We start from the raw sequence: 27,911 nt of genomic DNA, 5'->3' as shown, positions 1-27,911 counted from the left end.
AATGAAGGGAGCCAGTCACCAAAACCACTAAGCAGCTATTGAAATGTGATCCGTAAAGGAGAATGAAAGATTTCTCATCATTTCAGGTCCCTAGGCAGGTAGGAGCCCCCCCCCCCGCCCCAGAGTTGTCTCCCAAACTTCTCTCTACCTGAGAAGGCAAGGACCGCTGTGGGCAAGTTCAAGTATAGTATTAATCCTTAAATTCAGGGTAAGTGGGTTTTCCCCACCCCTGACAGTTTCAAAATATGTATATCTGCCTGACTTGCTCTCCTAGGAGTTCTCTCTATTGGAATGACTTGATCTGGTGGTTGGCTTCCTCTTTTGTATGGTAGATGGGTCTTGGGTGACTTCTGAAGGAGGGGAGCGCTCTAGAATAGGAAGCCTTAATAGTGTGTGAGTTAGTTTAATGCTGCTCTCAGCCCAAGAGAAAGAGACTTTCTTTCCTTCCGTGCTTCCCCCACCGCCTCTGGGGATTCCCTCTGGCCATCTGAGTGGCAAGATCATGAGGGTTAATATTAGGATGTGAATCTGTCATAAATCTGACAAGACATTGTGGTTTTTGTTCATTTGTTTTTGGTTATCTCTTTGTTTTAGACTAAAGGCCAAATATTTTCACTGTAGCTTGCCAGCAATCCGGTCCATCTCACCAGAGCAGGGGGCTCCACAGAAGAGTTTATGGCCACAGCCACATGAAGACTGATATTTTGTAGTAGTAGGTCCTCTGTACAAATTTTCCTAAAGAATCTGGTGGTAGGAAGATAATTGTTAAACACTGGAAACCTGGAGTCCCCAACATCTCTCACTTTTTCCTCAGAAACTTTAACAGTACTAATTTTCCCCACCAAGAAAATAAATGGAAACAATAAAAGAATACAATACCATAAACTACACCAGGCATAGGCTTGATTACTCTTAGTCAGCCTTTGTCAGTGAGATAAGGTTACCTAGTTGTTGTTGTTGTTGTTGTTTTGTTTTGTTTATTTTTAAGCAAAGATTTACATTTTCTTTTTCTTTTTCTTTTTCTTATTTAAATTCAATTAATTAACATATAATGTATTATTTGTTTCGGGGTACAGGTCTGTGATTCATCAGTCTTACACAATTCACAGCGCTCACCATAGCACATACCCTCCCCAGTGTCCATCACCAGCCACCCCATCCCTCCCACCCCCTCCACTCCAGCAACCCTCAGTTTGTTTCCTGAGATTAAGAGTCTCTTATGGTTTGTCTCCCTCTCTGGTTTCATCTTATTTCATTTTTTCCTCTCTTAAGAGCACTCAGTTTTAAACACCTGTAAGAATTAGATCTATGGTTTCTGTTGAAATGTATTAGGAAGGACAGAGAAGTCATTGGCCCTGTTCTTTATACATTCACAACATAGTGAGGGACATAGCTGAATATAAGAATGGAGGAAGGCTGAGAAGTCAGAGCTAGAAACATCCTCAAGTTGAGACATTGGCAAATTTTAATTTATCCACTTAGTTGTTAATCAGATATTTCAGTGCCTTCTATTTCAAGGCACTGCATTGGTCCTATGGATGATGTAAAGATAAATCACACATGATTCAAGGAGTTACTTACCTATGAAGGGAATAAGATATTTACACAAATAACAAGACTACCATAGGGGAAATACAGATAGAGGGTTGTGGAAAGAAGGAGTTAGAAGTAAACCTTGAAAGCAGGGTCAGATAGAAAAAGGGCATTTAGTTGAAGAGAATATGTATAGAACTTATTTGTAAATGAAAAGCATTAGAGAGTGTCAGCAAATTTTGATATTTAGAAAGTTCTGTTTGGTTCTGTATGGTAAGCAGAATTCTAAGATGACCACCAAGATTCTTGCTCCCTGACTTCATGCTCCCTATTGTCCTCTCCCTTCAGTATGGATGGAGTCTATAAATATTGTAGGTTACATTCTGTGCTTAGGTTAAATTAGGTCATCAGGTCATATGAAAAAGATGAAGGGATTTTTGCAGATGTAATTAAAGTCCCTAATTAGTTGACTTTGAGTTAAAAGTCAAAAGGGAACCTCTGTTGGGTGGGTCTGACCTAATCAGATGAGCCGTTTGAAGAGGGTTTAGCAGTCAAAAACTCAAAGCAGTACAGAAGCTTTCCTGCTGACCTTGAAGAAGCAAGCCATCATGAGCTCTACAATCGCAGGGAAATTCTACCAACAGCCATGTGAGCTTGGAGGAGGACCCTGAGTCTCAGCTGAGCTGCATCTCTGGCTGACACGTCAGTTGCAGTCTGTGAGACTGAGCAGAGGGCCCAGTTAGGCCCTTCCCAGACTCCTGATCCAGAGACTGTGAGATAACAAATGGATGTTATTGCAATCTGCTAATCTGTATTAAATTATAACACAGCACAAAAAAATGCCAATACACTTAAATACAGATTATATCAGGACCTTCAAAATGAAGTGCATATGCTCCTGGGGTAGACAATGGCTCTCTAAGTGTTCAGGGACATGGACAGTTCAGTGGAATTATTCCCAGACACCCAACATCTTCATGTCTTTCCCCACGCCAATCTGCCTAAAAATGGGCTATGTTTCCTTTCTCTCCTTGCCGTTAACAATCTTCTATTTTAACAAAGAAAATTCAGCTCTCACCCACCCTGAATCTTACTCTGGTAAGATTACCCTGGCTGAAAGTGCTATGAGGTGACAATCAGAAAACAAAACAAATGTTTAAAATAGTGGGGTCTGCAAAGCCTCCTGGCATCAAGTCATTGTCTGTGGTAGGGCTCCCTATCCCTCTCTGTTTTATATGCATTAAGGTTAAGGCAAAGCTTGGCATTAGAAACAGGATATTATGGCCTGGGTCAAGATGAGAGGAAATCATAAATATTATAGACTTGGCTAGCAGAATTGATGATGGCACATTTTGTTGAATGAGCTAGCTTCTTCCATCCCCTAAGTTTTGTCAAGTACTGCATTTCTTCTGAGGATCGCTCCTGGTGGTAAGAAGTACTGAAGGTTGTGACATCTTTTTTTCATCCAGGCAACAAACTCATGACAATGCTCAATATATCTGTCTAGCTTGATAGTAGAATAATCAAGATTTGTAAAAGGCAGGCTGGTAAATACCAATCTCTTCAGAGTGCCCTCTGCACGTTTGCCAGTCTCAGTCTTGAGAGCTTGGTGAGTGACTACATGTCCCTGTGTGTCTGTCGGCATCTCAGGGGCATATTTTTGGATGATTTCAAGGAAAGCGAGAAAATGAAACATCACTTCCAAAAGATTATTGCATATTCGAGGAAAAGGAATGCATATGACATGCAAATTAGTATTTTGTATTTCATTGAAAAGTTAGATTCAGGGAAGAGTGTTACCATCTACTTTGGTCCCCCAAATATTAGATTATTGTAACTTTAGTATTTAACGTTTAGTCCCTTATGGTCACAGAAAAAACTGTGTATCTAGATAGATGGATAGTTGTTGCAGGGACATAGAATGAAATGATCAATAAAAGGCTTTCAAGTATAAAACTACATTAGGATAAAATTCTGAGGAAGAAGTATGGAAATGTGAGTTCAAGCACAAAAGTGAGTGATGTAAAAATTCTGACTGTTAAAGAAGATCATGTTTAAGTGCCTTTTAAATAGGTTTTGGTGGTTATCAAGTTGCTATATTATTTAGATTTCACGGGATACATATAAAGTAATTATACTATATAATATAAAGGTTATTACAATGTTTATTAAAGACATCAATACTTAGAATTACATTTTTATAACTATTTAAACTTATAATAACATTTTTTCAATACCAACTTAAAAGTTTATGAGAAGATCCCTGGTTTCACAACATTCTCTTAGATCTGTGAACAAAATGTTTCAAGATTAAAAGTGAGAGAGATGATGGAAAGGTAATTTGGTGCTTAATTAAATCTACTGAGATAAAGCAACTACATTTTATTTGGTAAGGAGTAGGGAGCCAGTGATATGGCAAGCAATGATACTCTTTTATATAGAATGCTGAGTCTCTCATAGGTGCCAAAGCACTCTACAAGGCTCTCTGATCAGAGCTGTGCTTCGGAAAATCTGGGTGATATGCAAACCAAACTTCATAATCTAAGCAAAGATTTCACTATTGAATTTGAGGGGGGAAGAATAAACTCCTGAATTATTTTCTGTTGACTGTATGTTTGCTCAACCCTACAGGTGGGTCCAACCCTTCTGAGCAACCCTTCTGAGAAGGTCCAACCCTTCTGAGAACACTGAAGGCTGTTTCAAGGCTAGTACCACTCCAGGCCAACTTACCCAGAGAGCCAGAGGAGGTAATTCCTGGACACCCAAGCCGAGGAGTAAAGTAGGCCATATGTTGCATAATTCTTCTCCTATACTGACCTGAGCACAGTCAGTGAAAAAAACAAGAGGTCAGTAGTACTCAGAACTGAATACTTATGTTAACCTTTTTATACAGACATCAAATTCTTAGCCCTCATGCTCTCATTCTTTGTGGCATAAACCTCTACTACACATTTCCCAAGATCTTTCATCAAGTTTTTAGGCCAAATGTTTTGCTGCCTCGTAATACTTGTTTATTCTATTTGCCTGTGTTTTTCCTCATTATAATATCATGAATATGCTGTCATCATAATGGATAAGGATCCCCATGTTTTATCTTGGGAGGATAACATGGGCAGCTTATCCTCAGTTGGGCTTTCTGCTTCATTAGATAAAAATCTGTGCTTGACTCACCCCACATTGGTGATTACAAATATTCTGTGGTGTAACCTTCCTTATTCTGACTCTCTCTCCAATAGGTCTTATTAACTTGACTCGTAACCTCGAATTCACTCTTTTACAGCATTTATAGTGGCTAAACCCCTCCCTCCTTTATCCCTTAATGAATTCGTCCTCTGATGAATGATGCCTCTGTCTGATAAATGATTTATTAGAAAGTGATCTACTCACCCTATGACTCTAAGGAGGGCTGTATTGCTCAGGGCAGGGAGGGGATTTGGAAAGACCTGTCAGTGAAGGCAGTAGAAGAATTTGAGTTTTTCCATCAAAATGAGATAAATGAGTACAGTTCCGCCAGGTGATTTAAAGGGTATATTGCCACTGCCTGAGGACCTGGGACAGAAGCATGCAACTAGAGGTTGCAAAAAATAACCTGAGATCTTTTTAAGGGAAAAAAATACATGCTATTTTAATATGCAGCAGTATCCTCCTCCCCAAATTCTATTTATGCTTTCATATTATAAAAGGGTAAAACATGACTTTGAATTTGGGCAAAAGAGCTTCTCTTACTTATGTAGGTCAGGGCTATTTCCTACACTGGATACTTTATCATCTGACAGACTGGTTGTTCTCTGGAAGGCCCTCATTTGTTTCCTAATTTAACATGAGTCTACTCAAAGATTGGTGTGTATCTATAAAAAGATCGCATCAAAGGTTTGTAACTTGGTCACATTGAGCTTAGTAAAACAGAATTCTGTTAGCGTAATTTGTTTGTTTCCTCACAATTCGATATTCTTCCAGAAATTTTCAATGTGATTTGTTGCTCATCTTTCTGTTTAAAGATGCATTGATTGTCTTGTTTGGAGCTGTTTGCCTAGATATCTAGAAAACAAAGTGAAAGAATCAGGTTATTATCATCACAATCGATGAATCACTGTTTATTGGTGTCAGTACTGTTTTCTGACATCAGGATTCTAAAAGGGCCACCACACATAATATAGTTATGGGTGCTTTAAAAGAGGTGTGCTGTTTTTCACACAAAGACAGTTGAAAATAACATAAAAAGAAAGTTCAACTTTTAGCAGAGTGTTGTATACATAGCCCCGTATTTATATGGCCTTATTTTTCCTTGATGATACTAAATTATAGATTGTATGATGTATTTTGATACCTTTGTTAAGGAGATAAATTTGAATTATTCTCTTACTAGTTCACTAAAGTCTTATAGCATAATCTTCACTAGAAAAACTAGTTACACTTGATATATCTTTGTCATACCACATTCTGTTTGCTTTTGTAAAATGGATTTGTATTCCTGTTGCGTATTTAATTTTGTGCATATTGTAAACCAAAGTTCTGCATTTTAATTGCCTATTCATAATAGCTGATTGACTAAATAAATTTCCCTCTAAAATCCATCCCACTAATTAGCTACTTTCCTGCTTGTATAACAAGTGTACACATTTATGCTGCTGTGCAATGAATATAAAAAGATTTACTTATTTTCTACTCACCTGATATAAATTTGTTGCAAATATAACTGAATGGAGATTACAATAAATGATGTTTTATCTTCTAAATCCTAAAATTTAATTTGTCATCTGAAAAAATTTTGAATGGAAATACTTGTAGTGGATTTACTTATAGACTTTATTAGGGGAAATAGACCAGAAATTTTTCTGAAGTGTTGAATAATAAATCTTTAAAATTGATCAGTAACAATTAATTGATAATGACTTTAGACTCTACAAGACATTTTATGAATGGAAAAAACTGTCAAATTCCAATATAATGTGTTATAGGGCAACAAAATATATTAGAAAGGTTATTATAATGCATGTAATATTGAAATTATATCCATAATTTTGGGTATATGAGTTGAAATTGGGTTTACCAATGCAAAGAAAATCTCAAACTCAAAGACAGTATGATAGGAAACATAATAGTTTTGTTACTCCTGTTATCATTCTTTAACTAGGTCTTAGAATTTTCTGGGGGGCTTTATCAGGATGGAAGAAGAAAGGAGTAATTGCCCTTGCCACGGGTAATAAAAGATTACTTAACCCTTTCTTAAAAAAAAAGAAGAAGAAGAAGAAGAGCACGTTGCTCTTAATTAAGAAGACCCTTTCTAATAAGATATAAACCAACATTTTCCTTTTGAGGTCAGAACTATATTTTATGTATGTATGTTAACTATGTATTCATTCTCCCAAATTAGTAAATTATAAGAGCACTCAGACTACATAAGGTAAAGTTAGAAGTAGATATGATTTTTATTTTATCTACTTCTATACTATTTACAAATTTAACAAGAAACAAATATTACCTTTAGAACCACTAAAAATAAAAATAGTAGCATTTCTTAAAAAAGAAAAAGGAAAGAGTAATTGCTGCTTAATGGAAAAATGGAAGACTTTTAAGCACAAGTTAGCTGAACTTTCCTCCCTCCTTCTGCACTGCAGTGAAATAGCACAGCATTTGGGATTTTCTCTAGAGCTAGCAAGTGGCTCCTGGACAGAGAGCAAGCTCCCCTTTTGCAGCAGTGTTCATTGTAAACAAATGTAGAAAATATTTATTACAAATCATACATGGGTAATGTTTTGTTTCACAGAACCATGTAAGAGAATTGATCTTTATTAATTTTTTTAAATTAAGCAGAAAATACCACTGATGAATTCTCTGTTTTATAGTGATTAGTACCACTGTACAGATAAGCACAAACCTAAGTATACTATTTTGAATCCTTTTTTTGGTAGAAAAAGATCACCAAGGATATATGTTCTAAATTATAAAATAGCTATCTCATTCTTTCTCTGTGGATTGGCATCTAGGAGTTATCATTGTCAACAGAAGACATAACAATGATTTTGATATTTTCCTCTGCAATTATTTGAATATACGGCATTTGCAGCTGGATTAGCTTGTGGAAAGAGTAAACACAAATATTCTAAAATAGCTACTTTTCTTATGTATGGATTATTTTAACGTTTCTTAGTCTGTTTCTGTCATGTAGCCTATGTGAGTTGTCAACAATTGTTGTGTGTGGATGATTGATTTTAAGGGCTTATGTTCTGGATAAAGATTCTAATATTTTGGAAATAAGCAGATAATTAAGTATGCCAAGTCATTTTTATATTTAATGGAAATATGAAAACTTCATTATTTAAAAGCACAACTTCCTTTTTTTTTAAGATTTTATTTATTTATTTGAGAGAGAGAGAATGAGAGACAGAGAGCACGAGACAGAAGAGGGTCAGAGGGAGAAGCAGACCCCCCGCTGAGCAGGGAGCCCGATGTGGGACTCGATCCCGGGACTCCAGGATCATGACCTGAGCCGAAGGCAGTCGCTCAACCAACTGAGCCACCCAGGCGCCCAGCACAACTTCCTTTTAAGGGAGATGGACCCTTAAATAAAATCTGATGGTCATTGCTGACTAAGCTGCTAATAGAGCTCCTTCATGTGAACAGTTGGATCATTTGTAGATATTCAGAAGTGTTCCTGGGACTGAGTTCAAAAGATGGGGCCAAAGAAAGATGAATATTAGAGCAAGGAGAACTTGGCATTAGAAGCAGTCTGGGAGTGATGGAATGGGCCACAGAGACAAAATGAGGGTGAAGGGTGAAGGGAACAATTCCACAGAAGCCTGTGTGCTCCTTGGGGTCAGGTAGCTAATGAAAAATTTCCTGTTATAAGAGGCCAAATGAAAGGGCTTTCGGAGCAGGAAAATGTAGCATTCAACTTTCAGTTCTTGGCCTTGGTATACATTTTTAAGTAATGACCACGATCAAGCACCATTTGTATTGATACAGTGAAGAAAAACATAACACACAAGAGACAGCCAGACTCCTCTTAAAATAATTCTATAGAAGCAAGAGCTAACTAAGGTCAGAGGTATCCATGGAAAATGTGCAGAATCTTTGGAGGGACACTCATCTTCCCTTGAGGCCTCAATAGGGAAAGAGCTTCCGGCAATCATCCTTCCTTCTAAAAAGTCTGGATAACTGTAGCTGACACTTGTGTTTCATAAATATTTAAAATCATAAGGCATCATGACAGAGGCAGGTTTATGAAGTTTGAATTCCACTCGCTGTAGTTCTAAAAATTCTAAAAAATCTAACAAATTCTAAAAAATCACTCATGTAAGACTTCCAAGACCAATATCTTGGTATATCACGCTAGCAATTTTACTAGACTGTGCACTCCTTCATCTGTTAAATAATTTTTAGGTGCTCACTCTACACCAGTCTACACTGCATTAGGCCCTGGAAAATGCAAATATGAATAAGATTGTCACTATCCTCATAAATTTCATCGTCAATTTAGGAGAAAAACAAGTGCATAATTATAATTCAATGTGATAGAGTAGGAATAGAGTTATATAAAAATTGTGGTAGGATTCCAAAGGGAATAGAAAGTAATTTTTGGTTACCATTGGCGAAATCCTCAGAATAAAGATAAAATGTAATGAAGACCAAGTTCAAGGTGAGGGACTGAGCACACACCTTTAACTCTAATCTGTTCTCAAATCTCATTGAAGTGACATGAAGAAACCCATAGTAATCCTGAAGAACTGGGAAGGATGCCATCAATAGATCAGAAACTGAGAAAAAGAGAAATGAAGAATAGACCTGTCAGGATTGACATGGTGGGGGTGCTATAGTGGTTGAAAGATCACTAAAAAATGAGTGTTGCTTTCCCTAAAAGAACACTGGGAGACTCTAAGAATAAAGTAAGCACAGCCTGATGTTAAGCACAGGAAAACGGGCAAGTAAATCACTGAAAGATTTCCAGTTAACCACTCATATTTTCCAGAATTCCTGGATTAGTTTCTGCCTCCAGATTATATCTACCAAGTATAGATCTCTAAATGAAATAGAGAGTTTGTAAGGGTGAATTTCCAGCCAGGGCATTAGGGCTGGAGAAATAAGCAGGACTAGTAACTCTTGGCTTCTAGAATTCATGTCAAGAAAGCACCATGGGCATGAAAGGAAGCTCGTCTTTATGTTCCATCTCCCTCCCACCATATGGCTCAGGCAGTTTTGAATAATATTCACTGAAAGGAGAAGAGTGGTTTTTCACAAGTGCTGAGGAAACATAAGCTATCAAACCTATTAATTCCAGACATTCATAAATAAAATGAAGAGATAACCAAAAATCACTTGGAGGAAATGAAGGCAGTAATGTGAACAAACAAAAGATCTAATCTCTGAAGAAACAGTTACTGAAGGAAACAAATTCTTCAAATAAATCTATTTCATATTCTTAGAGTGTTTTTTATGAAGACACCACATCCATAGAGCAGTAGTCGTTTGTTTGAAAAAGAAAAGGAGAATTGAAGAATAAACAAACTTTGGGAAAATTAAAAGCATATTATCATTTAAAGAAGTCAATAGAAAATTTGAATTGCAAAAGGGACATGACTGACAGCTAAACTGTTAATCTGGAAGTTAATGTATTGAGTACACGTGCAATAAGAAAAAATGATTCAATCATGAAAAAAGAGAAGGCAAATCTAAAATATCTGACATCAGCTTAACAAAAGTTCAAGAAGAAATGTAATTTAAAAATAGTTTATTAGAAGAAAATTTCCCTAAACTGAAGAAATTCAGGTCTTTCTTCACTCTAAAGAGCACTTCAAACATTTTAAGATAATATTGTGAATGAGGAGAAAAACACAATTTTGATAAATCTTGGTAAAATTTTTGCTTTCCAAAATGCAAAGAAAATTGAGGAGAAAAGAGGTTCCTTACAAATGAATTATTAGTTGTTAAGCTGGGTGCTAAGGGATTGTGGAGCAGTGTTTACAACTTCATAAAAGGATTTGATTACATAATTCTATACCAAAATATGACAACAAAATAAAATCAATATGCCACTTAGGTGAGTACTAGAAAAAAGTTATTTAAGGTAATGCTTCAACAAAACAAAAAAATGAATTCAAGGGGAAAGACCTTGAATGTAGAAAGCCATGGCAAGAGAAGTATTCAGTAAAACTTCTAATTGAATGTAGGCAGTTGCTGATACTATGGTTATGAAATTTAAAATGATTGTTAAGAAGGAGCTCCTGAAATATGCAAAGGAGAATAGACAGTAAAATTACAGTCTATGGGGAGTTAGAATTCTACATGAATTTAGCCAAATGTGGGAGAATGGGGGAAATGAGCTTGTTGGAGCTCCTGCCATATAAGATGGTAAGAGGCTATGCATATGATTGGTTTTGCAATTAAGAGAAAACATTTTAAATATATTTTTATAAACTTAAGATGAAATATGTAATGCTATAAAAATAAGATAGAACTGCCCTATCACTCAAAGTAACCAAAAAGATAAAAGAAAACTTGATCATAATCAGAAAAGTTTGGAAGGAAAAAGAGTAGCCTAATGTGATACAAAAATAAGGCAGAAAAACTTCAGAGGAACCTCACCTATGAATGTAGAGGTAACATTTTAAATAAAATGTTAAAAACACATATTAGGAATGAAAATTAATAACACAATATAATAAACCATGATTTTTATTTCAGGAATGCAAAGTCAGCTCAGTAGTAGGAAATATATTACCATAATTTCTCCCCTAAAAGATTAAAGGAGGATAGGATCATTTATGTTACCATCTTGGATCGCAAAGACTTTTATGTTTGTACTTCTGCAAAGAAACCACTAGAAAGTTACATTAAAAATATCTTTCTCAATAGCATCAGAACTATAATTATGAGCTTAAGAAATATTTATGACCTATGTGAACAAAATTGTAAAAGTATGCAAAAATACATTAAAGAAAGATCTTAATTAAAGCCAAATATGTTGTTCCTTAATAGATTCAGTATTGTAAAGATATTATCTATCCCAAATCACCATATAAACTCAGTGCAATTTCAGTCAAAATTACAATGAGACCTTTTCTGAACTTTACAAATTGATCCTAAAGTTGTTTTTTTTTTTTTTCTGGAAGTGTAAGCATTTATAATAACCAAGAAAAACTTAGAATTCATCAAGCTGTTTATTTTAATATTATATATAATAGTAACCCCCCCAATATTGATTAGCAAATTATGAAATATGTGGAAAGAGAATATTCATCAGTTATTGAAACATGTTATGAATCCTATAAGATAGTGGAAAATGGTTATGATTTTAATGCTACATGTGAAAGCAAAATGTCCGTACCTGATAATGGCAAACATAAAAATATGAATACATGAGGATAAAAATAGTCAGATGGCATGAAAAATAGTATGTCAGAGATAAAGAGAACACTTCTTACTCTTAAAATGTCTAATAGAGTTGATGTATCATCTTTCAATAAAACAAAAATGAAAAAACAGCAAGTGGGATCCTAAATAATTTATAAACTCAGAAAACATTAATCAATTGTTCATTTTTCTTCTAAAGTCATATACTTTAAAATGCTTTATTTTCAGTTAGAAGAAATAAAGTGATAAAACAACCATGAGCTTAATCTCCCTTACAGCCTTCCCACAGCCTTAGCAGAGAATCATGGAGGCCTCCCATGCTCCCTTGGGGGTGACTTGCTACAGAGCTTAAGATCCTCTTGCTCTTCTATTATATATGGAATTACAGAGGCTTAAGTTCTAAAAGAAATGCTGCAGATATTTATGATTTAATCTTTTACATAATGCCTCTGCTTGAAGATTTACTTTTATGTCTGATTTGTGAGGCTGACCAGTCCTTTCAGGATGGTTCTAATTACAATTTTCTTCCATGTAATGAACCAAATCTTTGCCTCTGTAATTTCTGCCCACTGGACCTGGTTTTATTCTTTTAAAACATAGAGAAGAAGTACTTCATGTGGCAGGACTTTAGATATTTGGAGCCACTTTGATATTGTCCTTTGTCTTCTTATCTCCAGCCCTAACATCCTCAATCCCTCCAATCCTTTCTCATGTAACACTGCTGGACTCAGCATTTTCTTTTTTTTTTTAAAGATTTTTTTTTTTTTTATTTATTCATGAGAGACAGAGGAGGAGAGAGAGAGAGGGAGAGAGAGAGAGCAGAGGGAGAAGCAGGCTCCCAAAGAGCAGGGAGCCTGATGCGGGACTCGATCCCAGGACCCTGGGATCATGACCTGAGCCGAAGGTGGGCGCTTAACCATCTGAGCCACCCAGGCGCCCTGGACTCAGCATTTTCTTTACCTTCCATGATAGAACCTTAGTTTAGCCAAGCCAAATCAAATATACTTTCCAGATATAGACCTGCCACTATAGAGGCCAGTGAGAATGTTGTGGGTTCTACACATAATACAGCTTAAATTACACCTTTTTTAGAATAGATTTTGGCTCATCTTGAGTTGGCTGTTCATAAACATATGTCGATTTTTTCACATGAACTACTTAAGTAATACTTCATCTATTCTTCAATTGAGTGAATTACTTTTTAAGGCTCAAGGGCGGATCTGTAATATATCTCTAACTTAATCTTATTACTTTTCAGTCTGTTGAAATAATTTTAAATGTTGATTTCCACTCAACCTGTTACCTGGTTAACTCAGTTTTTAATTATCTGCTAATTTGAATAGCATGCAATTTATATCTGCTTTCAATTTGGTAACCAAAATATTGAACTGGTCAGGATCTCATTGCCATATCCCTAGAAAAGACCAGGTTAAAATGGTAGTTGTGTCTGTCTAGCTAACTATGACCTGGCTGACTATCTTTTTTGTCCAATTCACACTTTATTTTCATAGTCTCAGCAATATCATGAGAGACTTTATTAAATCTCTTCCTGCAGCAAGAATACTTCATCAATAAGAAGGTTTTCCGATTACTAGTTTTTTTAAAGAAACATAATTATCTTTTTAAAAATTACAATCTTATGTGGAATAATAATTTATAGAACATAAAAAAGTGGAGCTGCTGTAGTTGAAAAGATGGGACACCTACAATCATCACCCCCACTCCTCTCATCCTCTTCCTAAGCCACGGCTGCCCACACACCTCAGGGCTCCAAGGAAGACATTTGAGGACACAAATGACATCCTGTCTTAACTATCAGTAGAGTCAGCCTCACCAGGAAGGACATGAGACTAATTCAGTATGGCATAAACAAGAAGAATACATGCTCATGCTTTGGGTTCCACTCTTCTATTTGAGGTTACTCCTTAGAATCTGTTTAATAATTTTATCAGATAATGTCTAAGAGAAATACTTCCAAGCTTAATGGTCTATAAGTTCACCTTTTGTAATAGAGGAATTATAGTTAATGCAGAAGTCAGATCCTGGTATCTGGTATATCCTCTTAACAACTCTCACCTAAATACTTATGTGAGAGATCTTGATAAAGATCAATTAAGGGACCAAAATTGCAATGGCTCAGGAAACTAAAAATAAGAACAGGCCATATGGTGTTGTGTGAAGGGAATTTTCAATGACTTAGAATACACATTCTAGGGTAGATCTAGTCCATTTACTGTAACAGCATTGCATAAACAGCTGCATCCCTAGGGTCTGCTCATAACCTTATGACTTAAGGATTATGTTGACCAGAAAATCTGGCAGCCGACTAAACCCTGATGCCCAGAAACTCCAATAAAAATTATCTCTCTCTCTCTCCCTCCCTCTATCTCTCTATCCATCCATCCACACTATTCCTACTGAACACATTGCTACAGGTCTAGGTCTAAAAGCAAGAATTTACCAGTATGCAATAGGCTGAGTATCTAGACAGGAGTAGTATATGTACTCTGTATTCTGTAAATAAAGCATCAGCATAGAAGTATCAAATATGAGTAAACCAGGTGGTATTAAATAGCATGACATAGGGCTTATGGAAAAGTGTTTCAACATAAAGTCAAAGAACTATCCTGAAGATTCAGAGAAAGAACAAACTTCTGAAATAATTTTTATAAGAATAAGTGGGAAGTACTTGAGCATATTTGTCTTACCCTCCTAGTAAAAGTCTAATAACATGACCACTATGAAGTAGAAATAGAAGCCAGTATTAATCAGTATGTTTTTGGCTGCAAGTAACAATTCTGATGTGGGATGGCTTAAACAATAAACGCATTCTTTTCTTTTTTCCTTTTTTTTTTTTTTGTTTCAAGTTTTTATTTAAATTTTAGTTGTTTAACATATAATGTAATATTAGTTTCAGGAGTAGAATTTAGAGATTCATCACTTACATATAATACCCAGTGCTCATCACAAGTGCCCTCCTTAATACCCACCATTTAATCCAAACCCCTCCAGCAGCCCTCGGTTTGTATTCTATAGTTAAGAGTCTCTGTTATGGTTTGCCTCTCTCTCTCTCTCTCTCTCTCTTTTTTTTCTTCCCCCAGGTTCATCTGTTAAGTTTCTTAAATATGAGTGATATCATATGGTATTTGTCTTTCTCTGACCAACTTATTTCACTCAGCATAATATACTCTAGCTCCAACTACATCATTGTAAATGGCAAGATTTCATACTTTTTGATGGTTCAGATCCTGAATATATTCCACTGTATATATACACCAGCTCTTCTTTATCCATTCATCTATCAATGGATATTTGGGCTCTTGAAGTAATTTGGGGGGCACCTGGGTGGCTCAGTCTTGGTTAAGCATCTGCCTTCGGCTCGGGTCATGATCCCAGGGTCCTGTGATCTAGCCCTATGTCTGGCTTCCTGCTCAGCAGGCCATCTGCTTCTCCCTCTCCATCTTCCCTTCTCCCTGCTCATGCTTGCTCCCTCTCTCTCTCTCAAATAAATAAATAAAAATCTTTTAAAGAAAGTAATTTGGTTATTGTTGATAATGCTGCTATAAACATCAGGGTGCCCCTTTAAATCAGTATTTTTGTGTTCTTTCGGTAAACACTGAGTAGTGCAATTGCTGGATTTTTAACTTTTGGGGGAAACTCCATACTGTTTTCCAGAGTAACTGCACCAGTTTGCATTCCCAACAACAGTGAATAGGGGTCCCCTTTCTCCGCATCCTTGACATCATCTGTTATTCCCTGTGTTGTCAAATTTAGCCATTCTGACAGGTTTGAGGTGATATCTCATTGTAGTTTTGGTTTGTATTTCCCTGATGTTGAGTAGCTTTTCATATGTGTGTTAGCCATCAGGATGTCTTCTTTGGAAAAATGTCTATTCATGTCTTCTGCCCATTTCTTAACTGGATTATTTATAAATACATTATTTTCTTACATAACTAGAATACGAAGGCAGAGTGGATTCTCATGTAGGGTCATTACAGAGGTCAAGTTGTCATCAGGGCCTTTGTGTTCTTCCACCCTAATTGTGTTGTTTTTTGTTTGCTTGTTTTTTTTAGGCTGGCTTATCTCAAGTCTCAAAATGGCTACAGCAGTTCCATGTGTCACATCTATGCATACCAATGTGCACATGATAAAAAGGGATGAAGTTTCCCAAGTCTCTTTCTTAAGAGAGAAAACTATTGTGCAGAAGCTCCTGGTCAGCTTCTCTTCACATTGATCTGAACTGAATTATATGAATGTTCCTTAGGCAATTACTGAAATGTGAAATAAAACAACCATGACTGGCTTAGACAAAATACTTGGGGAGATTATCATATCATCCATTACAGGCTATAGAGAGAGAAAAAGATGGGATGAAGTAGTAGGTTGTAGAAGGGAACTACCTAAAGAGAGAAATTAGAATGCACACTGGAAAAAGTAAAGAGCAGGAATGAAATTGAGAACATTGGATTGACAATAAGAAACTAAAGGAGCTCTCCTTGTGTGCTAAAAAGGACCTAAACATTTTAGAAAGCTAAAAAAGATATGGAAGGAAGAGAATAGAGACTAAAACGTATGCTTATCATGATAAATAAAGGGAAAAAACTGGATGAAAGACAAAGACCAGAAGGAACATTTTCATGGGTGAAAATTGACTTGAGCCTATAGATTAAATGTGATCACATATGTTCCAGGTAAAATGAGTAGTAAGAGACCCATACTTTTACATTGTTAAATCCTACAAGTATATTGTCAGGGAAATTAAAAACTACTTAAAAAGGGACAAAAATTATACTAGTCTTAGACTTTTATTGTGCAGTACTAAATTGCAAACAGCAACGCCTGTAGAATTTTTAGAAGAAAAAAATGTAATTTAAGAATTCTATGTGTAGTACTATAGTCAATCTAGTTTGAAAACAAAAGAATAGCTGTGTTTAAGAATTCTGAAAATACATTCCTTATTTTCCTTTCCTTGCAATTGAAGATATACATAAGTGGGTAACTCAAGCTAGAGAAAAATGTGGTATTGAATTTTTTTGAAGTTAAGTGGTAGGGATACAAGATTCAAATGCTCGTCTAAGATGTCATTCAAACGTAAAGACAACAGAATAATTTTCTTAGGGATTAAAAGCCCCATTAAACACAAGACTTATATATTCTTTCAGAAAGAGACATTCCTCAGTCACTTTAAGAACCTAAGAATAGTAATGTAGTAATATAAAAAGACTGGTTGTTGGATTGTAAGCAACCTAATTGGATGAAGTATAAATAGCTATGGTAGTATGATTATTCAACTGAATGCAAAATACAAAACTATTGAAAGTGGTGTTTTATGTAGTAGAACAATATATATACTAATAAGCAGTTTCGTAACTCATTCAGAAAAATAAAAATAAACAAAACTAAGAAATGGGTAGGAAAGGAATAACAAGGAGTGATAAATTCCTTTAGCAAAGAAATGACTCAAAGTCATTTCTTTTTGCCCTTGAGAAATAGAAAAACACGAGTTTAAAAATATATGAGAAGTGAACATTGTCTTCTTCGCACGACTCTCCCCGCAGGTTCTCTCTGGGCACAATGGCAACTCTTAAGGAAAAACTGATTGCACCAGTTGCAGAAGAAGAGGCAACCATCCCAAACAATAAGATCACTGTAGTGGGTGTTGGACAAGTTGGTATGACGTGTGCCATCAGCATTCTGGGAAAGTCTCTGGCTGATGAACTGGCCCTTGTGGATGTTTTAGAAGATAAACTCAAAGGAGAAATGATGGATCTGCAACATGGGAGCTTATTTCTTCAGACACCTAAAATTGTGGCGGATAAAGATTACTCTGTGACTGCCAATTCTAAGATTGTGGTGGTGACTGCAGGAGTCCGCCAGCAGGAAGGAGAGAGCCGGCTCAATCTGGTGCAGAGGAATGTTAATGTCTTCAAATTCATTATTCCGCAGATAGTCAAGTACTGTCCTGATTGTATCATAATTGTGGTTTCCAACCCAGTGGATATTCTCACATATGTTACCTGGAAACTAAGTGGACTACCCAAGCACCGTGTAATTGGAAGTGGGTGTAATCTGGATTCTGCTAGATTTCACTATCTCATGGCTGAAAAACTTGGCATTCATCCCAGCAGCTGCCATGGATGGATTTTGGGAGAACATGGCGATTCAAGTGTGGCTGTGTGGAGTGGAGTGAATGTGGCAGGCGTTTCTCTCCAGGAACTGAATCCAGAAATGGGAACAGACAACGACAGTGAAAATTGGAAGGAAGTGCATAAGATGGTTGTGGAAAGTGCCTACGAAGTCATCAAGCTAAAAGGATATACCAACTGGGCTATTGGATTAAGTGTGGCTGATCTCATTGAATCCATGTTGAAAAATCTATCCAGGATTCATCCAGTGTCAACAATGGTGAAGGGGATGTATGGCATTGAGAACGAAGTCTTCCTGAGCCTTCCGTGTATCCTGAACGCTCGGGGCTTAACCAGTGTGATCAACCAGAAGCTGAAGGATGATGAGGTTGCGCAGCTCAAGAAAAGTGCAGATACCTTGTGGGACATCCAGAAAGACCTAAAAGATCTGTGACTTCTGGCTTCTAGGCTGTAGAAATTTAAAACTCTGATGTGATTAACTGTGAGCCTTTAGTTTTTCATCCATATACATGGATCACAGTTTGCTTTTATCTTCCTAAATATGTGTATCTGGGCTCACAAAATCGAAGCCCATGCTTGGTTTAATGCTTGCAATATGAGCCCTTGAACAAATAAAATTAACTATTGCAGTGTGAAAAAAAAAATATGAGAAGTGTTATCACTAGTAAAATTAAAAACAAAAAACTTCCCAAACTACTATGAAATAAAACAAAAAATAGACTTTTGCAAAAATAAAAATAAAAACCAACTGAAGTGTATGGAAGCACATCAAATTAGAAGGTATAAAAAAATTAAGAGGTATGATTCAATCATTTCATAATGGTTATAAATATAAAGGTTAAGAAAATGTTCTCTATGTTGCTTAGAACAGGATGTCTACAAGAAGACAGACCAAGGATATACCAGAAAATCAGAAATAAAAAAGAAGATATTCAGTTATTGATGAAGCAAGATATCCAAATAAAAAATAATGAAGATTAGATTTTTTGCATTGATAACCTTTTTTTACCCTAAAACGGAATAAAAATTTCTAGCCTCATATAGACACATTTATCAAAAAAATTAATCAAAGAAAAATTAATACAAAGAGGTAATTAACAGGGGAAACATAAATAGTTAATAAAAACATCAAACTCTTCTTCCTCACTGAGATTCCAAGAATGCAAATCGAAATAACAAGATACTGTTTTTACCTTTAAGTTGTAAAATCTTATGTAATTGTGACAGTCAATTTTTTGAGGATTCCTTGGGAAGGTATTCTCACATATGTACATTGAATCAAACTCTGGAAAGCAGTTAAATAATGCACATAGAGACATTTTATATAGTCATTTTCATTTATATAGTCATTTATAGTAAAGGAATGAATGCTAAGGCAAAAATCTAAAAAAGTAATATATTTATATGTAATGTAATGATGTTCATCACACTTTACAACAGTCTAAAATTAGAAATAAATATCACTGAAGAAGAGCACTAAATAAATTACATATAATTTAGTAACCACATATTATAAATATTAATATAATTTAATAATTACATATTACATCATATATATGTGATATCATGATCTATATGATATATAGTTACTAAGAGGTGTTTTTGAAGAGTTATCATTGCATTGAAGAATATTTATGATTTATTGCTGAATTCAAGAAAGCCTGGTGAACAATTGTGTAGTCTATGTTATCACAACTATGTAAAAATGCATATGAAATTTCAGGAAAAAAATATGCCAAAAAGGTATAATTATAAGTGAAATTATAGGTTTCTGCTTCCTATGACCTTTCTGTAGGTTCTCAATTTCCTATTTCCAAAGTGGATTATCTTAATAAAAATGAAATGCCAGTAATTGGAAGAAAAAAATTGCTTTTCTTCCACTTCCTATTTCTTCCATTTTTAGGCGTTCTCAAAGATTGTGGTGGTTTTGTAATCAAATCTCTAGCTCTTTCACTCCCTGAGATGTAATTTTTCTGAGACTGGAGGATTAAAACAGCTCTATATTTTCACACTACCTCCTTGCCTATCTTGGTTTTCAATTTCCTTCTAACCATGTTTGCTCTCCTTTTGCTACTTTGGAGATCATTTGCCTGGTTGGAGAAGATGAAAACTAAATAGGAGTTAGTTGATTAGTCTTGTTTGCTTTTTGTCGTCTGTTAGCATTGTGTGTGCCATCTGTTACCAGCAGATTGCCTTCCTTCATCTCCTTCTTGCTCAGAACTTAGCAAAAAGGAAAACAGTCCACCATTTTGTCTTCAGAAAGTTTTTGCAAAGTTGAGCTCACTTTGAGTATTCAACCTCCTTACAGATGCAAACTGATCTTCTGATTTAATATTTAGTTTTATGTCCTTTCCTTCTCTTTGAAAAACCTTTCCAATGTTCCTTTAAAATGTGACCTCATCAAACAGTGTCCTTTGCAACTACAAAGGGTTTTGTATCTATGGCCCTTGAAACCAGGTCAGTCCATTAACCCATCACACATGCAGGCTACAGGTGCTGTTTTTCTCTTCTTGGTACCTTTTCCTTCTTTGCCAACTGCTTTGGGTATTATGCTCTTTTCCTTGACTCTCAGGGTTTGACCATGCTTCACAAATTCAACACCTGCAGTGCCCCAGCTAGTAAAATGTGAAGAATTGGAGAGCCCGGAGCCCATCTACAAAGAGGGCAGCTGTTACTCATCCACCTCCAATTGATTGCCTCACAGGACTGATGGCCCATTCTGGTAAAATCCTCTGACTTTTTGAAGATGCTGAAAATATAAATGTGTGTGTATTAAGGAGAAAAAGAACTAGAGTGAGAGAGAGAGATTTCCAGAATTTTAATATAAGTAGTTAATATTTTTTTTTATTTAGGTCAATACCCCCATGTAAATCACAAATAACAAAATTTAATTAGATGAATTCAGTCAGAGACCTCCAGTTTTCATTCTTTATTCTATATCCACTTTCATTTCTCAAGGTTCTCCGAAGAAGCAGAACCAGTGGTATATATAGAAAAAAATAAGGAATTGGCCCACACAATTATGGAGGCTGAGAGGTCCCTCAATCTGCCATCTGCAAGCTGGGGACCCAGAAAAGCTAGTGGTAGTAATTCAATGCAAGTACAAATGCCCAAGAACCAGAGGATACAATGGCAACGGTCCCAGTATGAGGAGGACTAGAGGGGATGAGATGAGATGTCCCAGCTAAGCAGTGAGGCATGAAAAAGAGAGAATTCCTCCTTCCTCTGCCTTGCCTTTTGTTTTACTCAAGTCCTGAGTTGACTGGATGGCGCCCACCCACACCGAGGAGGACAATCTACTTTGCTGAATCAACCAGTTCAAATGATAATCTCATCCAGAACCACTCCCCATAGACACACCCAGAAACAATGTTTAATCTGGGTGCTTCATAGCCAAATTGACACATAAAGGTAACCATCACACTTATAACAAATTTATTTTTCCATTTCATCCCCTCTCAGGTTTGGCATTTAGATATCAACTTTTGTTTTTAAGATTTATTTATTTACTGGAGAGAGAGATTGAGCACATAGCGGGGAGGTGTAGAGGGAGACAGTGGGGTGGGGGGCGGGGACTTGAGCAGAGTCCACACTGAGCACCCCACCGGGGCTCAATCTCACAACTCTGAGACCACGACCTGAGCCAAAACCAAGAGTTGGATGCTCAACTAACTGCGCCACCCAGATGCCCCAATTTCAACTTTCTTAATAAGTATTTTCCATAGCTCTAAACCCTGCTGTCACCAATTTATAAGGTGGATATGTGGGGGGGGGAGGGCTACAGGTGTATGTGAAGTAAAAGATAGATTATTTTGTATTTTGCTTGTTTCCCAACAGTGTCCTCCATTCTGTCTTGAAATCTTTGTGATCACATAGTAAGAATTTAATTTGAGTTTCAAAATCTACATGATCCTTAGTCACACCATATGGCTAAGGACATAAAACAGACTCTGGAAACATGAGGTCCCAGGTGTTAGCTGTCATGGGTCCTTTAGCTTCCTCCCACCCTTGTTGTCACTTCTTTTTCTGCGCCAGAGTCCGCTCATTTCTTCATCTTTAAACTTCGTCCCATGTCTCTACCCCAACCTTGCACTTGAGACTCACTGAATTTGATTCCCTCATTTTGACATTTGGTCCCTCAAAAGTACATGACTTTAAATCAGCTTCTGGTGCTTCCTTCTTTTGACTACTGCAGGTTACCACACTAACCCTGGTTCCAGTGCCGGATGACCTAGATGGTGTCATAAGTGACTATCCTCTGACACCTAGTGAAGTAGGATCATCCCCTGAAAACTTTATCACCCATTCTCTGTGCATTAGAGAATGCAACTTCTCTACCAATTTTTCAAAAGTAACTTTCCTGAAATTTAAGGTACACATCAGTTGATACCATTATTGTTATTATCAGCTTGCATTTACTGAATATTTTTATTGTGTGCTGTCCTAAATACTTTATAAGTAGTAACTCATTCAATGATCACAGCAACCCCATGAATTAAGTACTTTGACCATTCCTGTTTGCAGAAGAGGAAACTGAGGCATAGAGTGATTATGTGCACACTTTAGTCCATCCAGCTTGTGTCAGAGGTGGAATTGAAACCCAGCAAGTTACACTTTAGAGGTAGATGCTTAATAACTGCACAATATTATTTTTCACTTACATTGCTATAAATTTAAAGATGACATAGTCATTTTCTCCCCAGGTTCCCATCAGTTCTCATTGTTGATCAGAATTAGGTGTCAGTAGCAAGTCCTCTCATTCTGCCTTTATCCCTCTCCCTTTTGAGCCACAAAACTATCAGCAGGGCATGTCAAGAACTTTCTGATGCTCTACCTTTAGCAAAATAAAGCTTCCAGCAGCTATATTGATAGTTGGAGCTACTTTATCTTGCCTTAGCACCAGTTTTGTGATTTATTGATCATTTATTTTTTTTATCTCAAACTCTGAAGTGTGCTTCTAAAACAGCATCAATACCTTTTTCTCCCCTCATTTTCAGGTAGATCATATACTTCCAACTTTATAAATTGTAAGTTTCCATGCAGGCTAATACTGTGTTTATACATAAAGCTACTTCCCTTCCCCTTTATTTCTAAATCTCTCTGACTGACCTCATATGCTCACTTGAGACTTAAACGAACATTTCTATCTCTGTGATCCGAAAGCCTTTATCTCTTTAGGTCCTCCGTGAACCCCAAGCTGCAAACAAACACCCGCAAGTGACTCCTGGACATCTCCACCCTCGGGCACCTCAAATACAACATGTTCACACCTGAACTCATAGTCTCTCCCCATCACTGCTCCTTCTTTTATCCCCAGTTTGCCATCTATCCAGTTGTCCCAGCTAGAAATGTTGACCCCAGTTCTCTGCTCATCTTCACAAGAAAACACATTAAAAGAGTTGTGGGGAATTATCGCACACATTCCACTTCTCACACACCATTCTTCACTCAAGTAGTTTTCTGTCTCCACCACTGAGACTGAAACTACACCAGCGAGCGTCACCCACCTCCACACTGGTGAACCCAAGGACCACTTTCCTGCCCTCACCGTACTGTGCCGCTCTTGGGCACATTTGGTCACAGTCACTCCCTTCTTTCTCCTCTTGGTTTTCATGATGCCACCCTCTCCTGGATTTCTTATTCTCTTATTGGTTCCATGTCCTTGGACTTTTTTGCTGACCTTTTTGGGTCAACCTCCAAAATATTGAAAGTTCCTAAAACCGAGTCCTTCCCTATATTTCATTTTTTATTGTTGCCATACAAAATTACCACCACTTTAGTGACTGAAGACGGCAAACTTTATTATGTTACTGTTCAGAAGTCTGACATTGTCTTCTTGGACTAAAAGCAAGGTTCATCAGGGTTATGTCCTTTTCTGAAGGCTCTTGGAGAGAAACATTTTCCTGTATTTTCCACCTTCTAGAGCTGCCTGCATTCCGGCTCGCCGATGTCTTCCCCTATCTTCCCAGCAGGCAATGTCAAATCTGTCAAGAAAACTGCTTTTGTAGTCACCCCCTCCCCCAGATTACACCCAAGAAAAGTTCTCCACCTGGAAGGCCTCTTGTGGCTATGTCGGGGTTACCTAGGTAATCAAGGAAAGTCTCTCCATCTCAAGTTTTTTAATTCACTCACATCTGCCAAGTCCCCTCTTGTCATGTAAGGTAACATATTCTCAGGTTCTGTGGATTAAAACCTGGCAATCTTTGGGGGTCTTTTGTTCTGCCTATGACATTAGCCTTCTTCACTTTCCTCTAGGGAGGAGAACTTTTGAATCCAACAGTTTCAAATGCCATCTGTGTGGGGATGACACCTTCCTAAATCTCCAGCCCTAATGTTTCTGAGACTTCAACATATATGTCAAAATACTTACTTGATTTACACTCTCCACAACCTTTCTTCCCCAAATCTTCATTATTTCCACAAATGGCACCATCACACTCCCAGCGGATCTAGAACTCAATTTGGTGGGCATATCTGGCTCCTTTCTTTCTTTTATCCCCAACCATAAGCATCAAAAGGTCCTCTAATACATACCCTAACTTCTCTAAGTCACTGCCTGTGCTGCCACCTTAGACCAAGCCACAATGTCTGTAGCTTCCTAACTCCATTTGCTACTTCTCTCTTGATCCCCATACATTCAGCTAGTATTTTTTAAAAAATTCCCACAAAAGAATCACAATAACATTTAAAAACAGTCAATTGGGTTATGTTATTTCCCTGTTTAACAGCCTCCAGTGGCTTCTCGTTACATTTAGAAGTACGCAGGTACGTCAAGCTCCTCATGACCTACCACTTTGACTTCATCTTCTACCTCTCTCTTCCATTTCCACTGAGTTTCAGCCAGACCACCAACCTTCCGTCCATTCCTGGAGCATGCCAAACTTGTTACTGCCTCAGGACCTCTGCACTTTGTCTGGAACCCTCATGCTCAGATCCTTGCATTTGATTGTCATGATCAGGATTTGACTGATGGGCTGATTGTCATGATCAGGATTTGAGTCCAGGCCTTCCCCGGCTACATCATTCAAAGTCAATTTCTCCACTTCCACTCCCCTTCTCTATCCTCTGACTCTCTTCCGATTCCTTCCTAGCATTAATCACTATCTAAAATTGTCTTGTTTGTTTATTTGTGTCAACTTCAGAGAAATGAAATTTACATAAAAAAATTACACATATTCTTTGCACACAGGTTGCTGAGTTTGGAGAAATACATACACCTGAGTAGCAACAACCTCAATTAAGAAGTAGGGCACTTTTATCACCACAGAAAGTTCACAGATGTTCCTCGGCAGTCAGGCCCCCATGCCCCTGACAGGTAGCCTCTGATCTGACCTCTTATAGCCACTGATCTCATCAGTTTTCTTGTTCCAGAGCATCTCTGTCAAATAGAAATATAATAAGAACCACATAGGTAATTTAAAATTTTCTAGAACCTTGCATAGCTTTGTCCTAGAACTCCATACAACTTTATATAATTCTGTAGTATTTACCTGCTTTGAATCAGCATACTGTTTTTGAGTTTCATCCTGGTTTTATCAGTAGTTCATATTTTTACATTGGTGAGGAGTATTTGATTTCATGAAAATACATTTTGTTTATCCATTCTTCTATAGTTATTGCATTATTTCCAGATTTTAGTTGTTTGAGAAAAGCTACTATGAACCTTCATGCACAAGTCTTTTTGGACATATGTTTTTATTTCTCTTAGGTAATATTATTTACCTTTACAAGAAACTGCCCAATTGCTCTCCAAAACGTTCGCACCATTTTGTCCTACCTCTAGCTTTGTATAAGAGCTCTAGTTGCTCCATGTCCTCACTAATACTTGGTATTTTGTCCTTTTATTTTTAGCCATTTGGTTGTATCCTATGGGGGGTTTTATTTACACTTTACTGATGACTAATGATGTTGAATATCTCTTTTCAAGTGGTATTTGTCATCTGTATATTTTTGTGTGTGTGTAGAGTCTGTGGCAGAATCTTCCTTTTCAAAAAAATAATTTTTAATTATTGAATTATAAGATTTTCTTATGTATTTTCCAAATGAATCCTTGTCAAACATACATGCTGCAAATATTTTCTCCCTTACCGTTGCTTAATTTTCCTAATAATGTCTTTTGAAGAACAGAAGGCTTTAATTTTGATGAAGTTTAGTTTATAATTTTTCCTTCTATGGTTATTGGTTTTTGTGGCCTCTTTACAAAATCTGTGCCTACTCAGGGTATCAAAGAGTTTCTCCAGGGTTTTCTTCTAGAAATTTTATAATTGTAGCTTTTATGTTTACAGAAGTTTTTTAAACCACTCTGGTGATCTCTTTTTCTTTCTCTTATTCCCTTCTCTTCTTTTGCTCATTTCTTTGCTCTCCTTTCTCTCTCATCTGTTCACATGAAAGATAGAGGACTCTGTCTGATCTCAGTCTCTGACCTTATTTCTCTTCTTCTCTAATGCCAGTGAGCAAAATAAAGGTTAGTAGTGGCAAAAACCTGAAAATGATGTTTCCCCTTTTGAAAGGCAGTAAGGTGGAGTGGCAGGAGGGGAGGGTGGTATACACTTCTGCTTTTTTTTTTTTCTTTTAGGCCTTTCACTCAAGAAATTACAAGTCCATTTCAGAAAGGGTAGTGCTTAGACAGCAATGGGCACAGAGGGTGTGAGCAGATGCTGAAAAGCTGGTTGGTGAAAGAAAGGGGTGTAGACGAGAGCTGGAGAGATATTTATCCCAGCTTATGTCCAATAACCCCAAGAGAGAAGGAGAGAAGTTCTCTGAAATGCACTCTATATTATTTGTAGCTTGTTTTTATATAAGTTTCATTTTGCCCATGGCCAAGGCAGACCAACCTGATGAATTAAAAAAAAAAAAAAAAGTAACTGCAATGTGGGTGTCTTTTGTTCTACCTTCTTTTTTGACAGGATCTCCAGCTACCATCCAAGTCTCCCCATTTTCTTGTAGAACTCCCAGAAGTCACTTCATTCATTGGGTTCACAGGCCCAGTTCTCAGGAATATACTGTTTTCCTCTTCTGCTTTGCTAGTTCTGCCTTTGTTAGGTGATTTCTGTTGTTTTGGATCCCTTTGAATGTGCTACCACTATTATTCACACCATTTTCTACTGTGGCTTGCCAAAACAATGCTCTGCCAACACCATGTTGTTCTGAAGCTGTCCCACTCTGCCAAAAAAAAAAAAAAAAAAAAATGTTTCTGTGCCACTGATGTAGCAAGAACAGCCAGCATTTCCTGCTAGACAAGGAAGAATTCCTCTTCCTAGTTGGGGTACCACACTCCTGCGTATGGATTCTAAAACACCTCATCCTATACTCCCTGTGAAGGAAAACAGTTCTTTCCATCTGACTTGCACCTTTCTCTCCCCAGACAGGACTCCTTCACTCAGAATCTGTAGACCATCATGTTTTTTGTTTTTTTGTTTACTTATGTTTTGTTTTTATTTCTGAGGCTCTGGTTTGGAAGAATAAGTTGAGGAACAGATGATGTCCTGTATTCACAATCATCCTTTCAGAATATGGTGCTGTGAATGAGCCACGTGAATATGTCTGGGTCCATCTCTCCTTACGAAGAATTCTGTGCCAGAAAGCACCTCAGCACTAAAAGCTCATACCCCCACTCCTTTCTATTGAGGCTCAGCTATTTCAGCTCATATCTAAACTATTTAAAACCTGCATGCAGTTCTCATTCAATCATGTGGGATCATTTGCTATCAATGAATTAATCCTTCTTGTAAGGTACTAAGTTAACAGATGATTTATGGTACTGCTTTGGGTAGATACTTGGCTCAGATGAACTCTGACAACTGTAGAAAATATTCTGGTTTTACTGGGTAAATGGTGCCTAGTAAAGAATGATGCTATCAGCTTTTTCCTTCCTTCCTTCTT

General features: G+C 36.9%; 1 protein-coding gene across 1 annotated transcript; it reads left to right on the top strand.

Moving 5' to 3' along the window:
* The first annotated feature begins 4,164 nt into the window (after window positions 1-4,164).
* On the top strand, window positions 4,165-18,510 carry LOC114207015 (L-lactate dehydrogenase B chain-like). Its single transcript, XM_028100986.2, has 2 exons — window positions 4,165-4,379; window positions 17,442-18,510. Exon 2 carries the CDS (start codon window positions 17,458-17,460, stop codon window positions 18,460-18,462), a length of 1,005 nt encoding a protein of 334 aa, XP_027956787.1. The 5' UTR covers window positions 4,165-4,379; window positions 17,442-17,457; the 3' UTR covers window positions 18,463-18,510.
* Window positions 18,511-27,911: the final 9,401 nt, after the last annotated feature.

The sequence above is a fragment of the Eumetopias jubatus genome, unplaced genomic scaffold (genome assembly GCF_037043125.1).
Source record: "Eumetopias jubatus isolate StellerSeaLion01/CBP00866 unplaced genomic scaffold, mEumJub1_p1.0 scaffold_1, whole genome shotgun sequence".
NCBI lineage: Eukaryota > Metazoa > Chordata > Mammalia > Carnivora > Otariidae > Eumetopias > Eumetopias jubatus.
The sequence above is the reverse complement of the archived record's forward strand: the minus strand, read 5'-3'. Positions and strand labels throughout refer to the sequence as shown.

Excerpts from the sequence above, each read along its gene's own strand:
- LOC114207015 (XM_028100986.2), top strand. The coding sequence starts at position 17,458 with ATGGCAACTCTTAAGGAAAAACTGATTGCACCAGTTGCAGAAGAAGAG.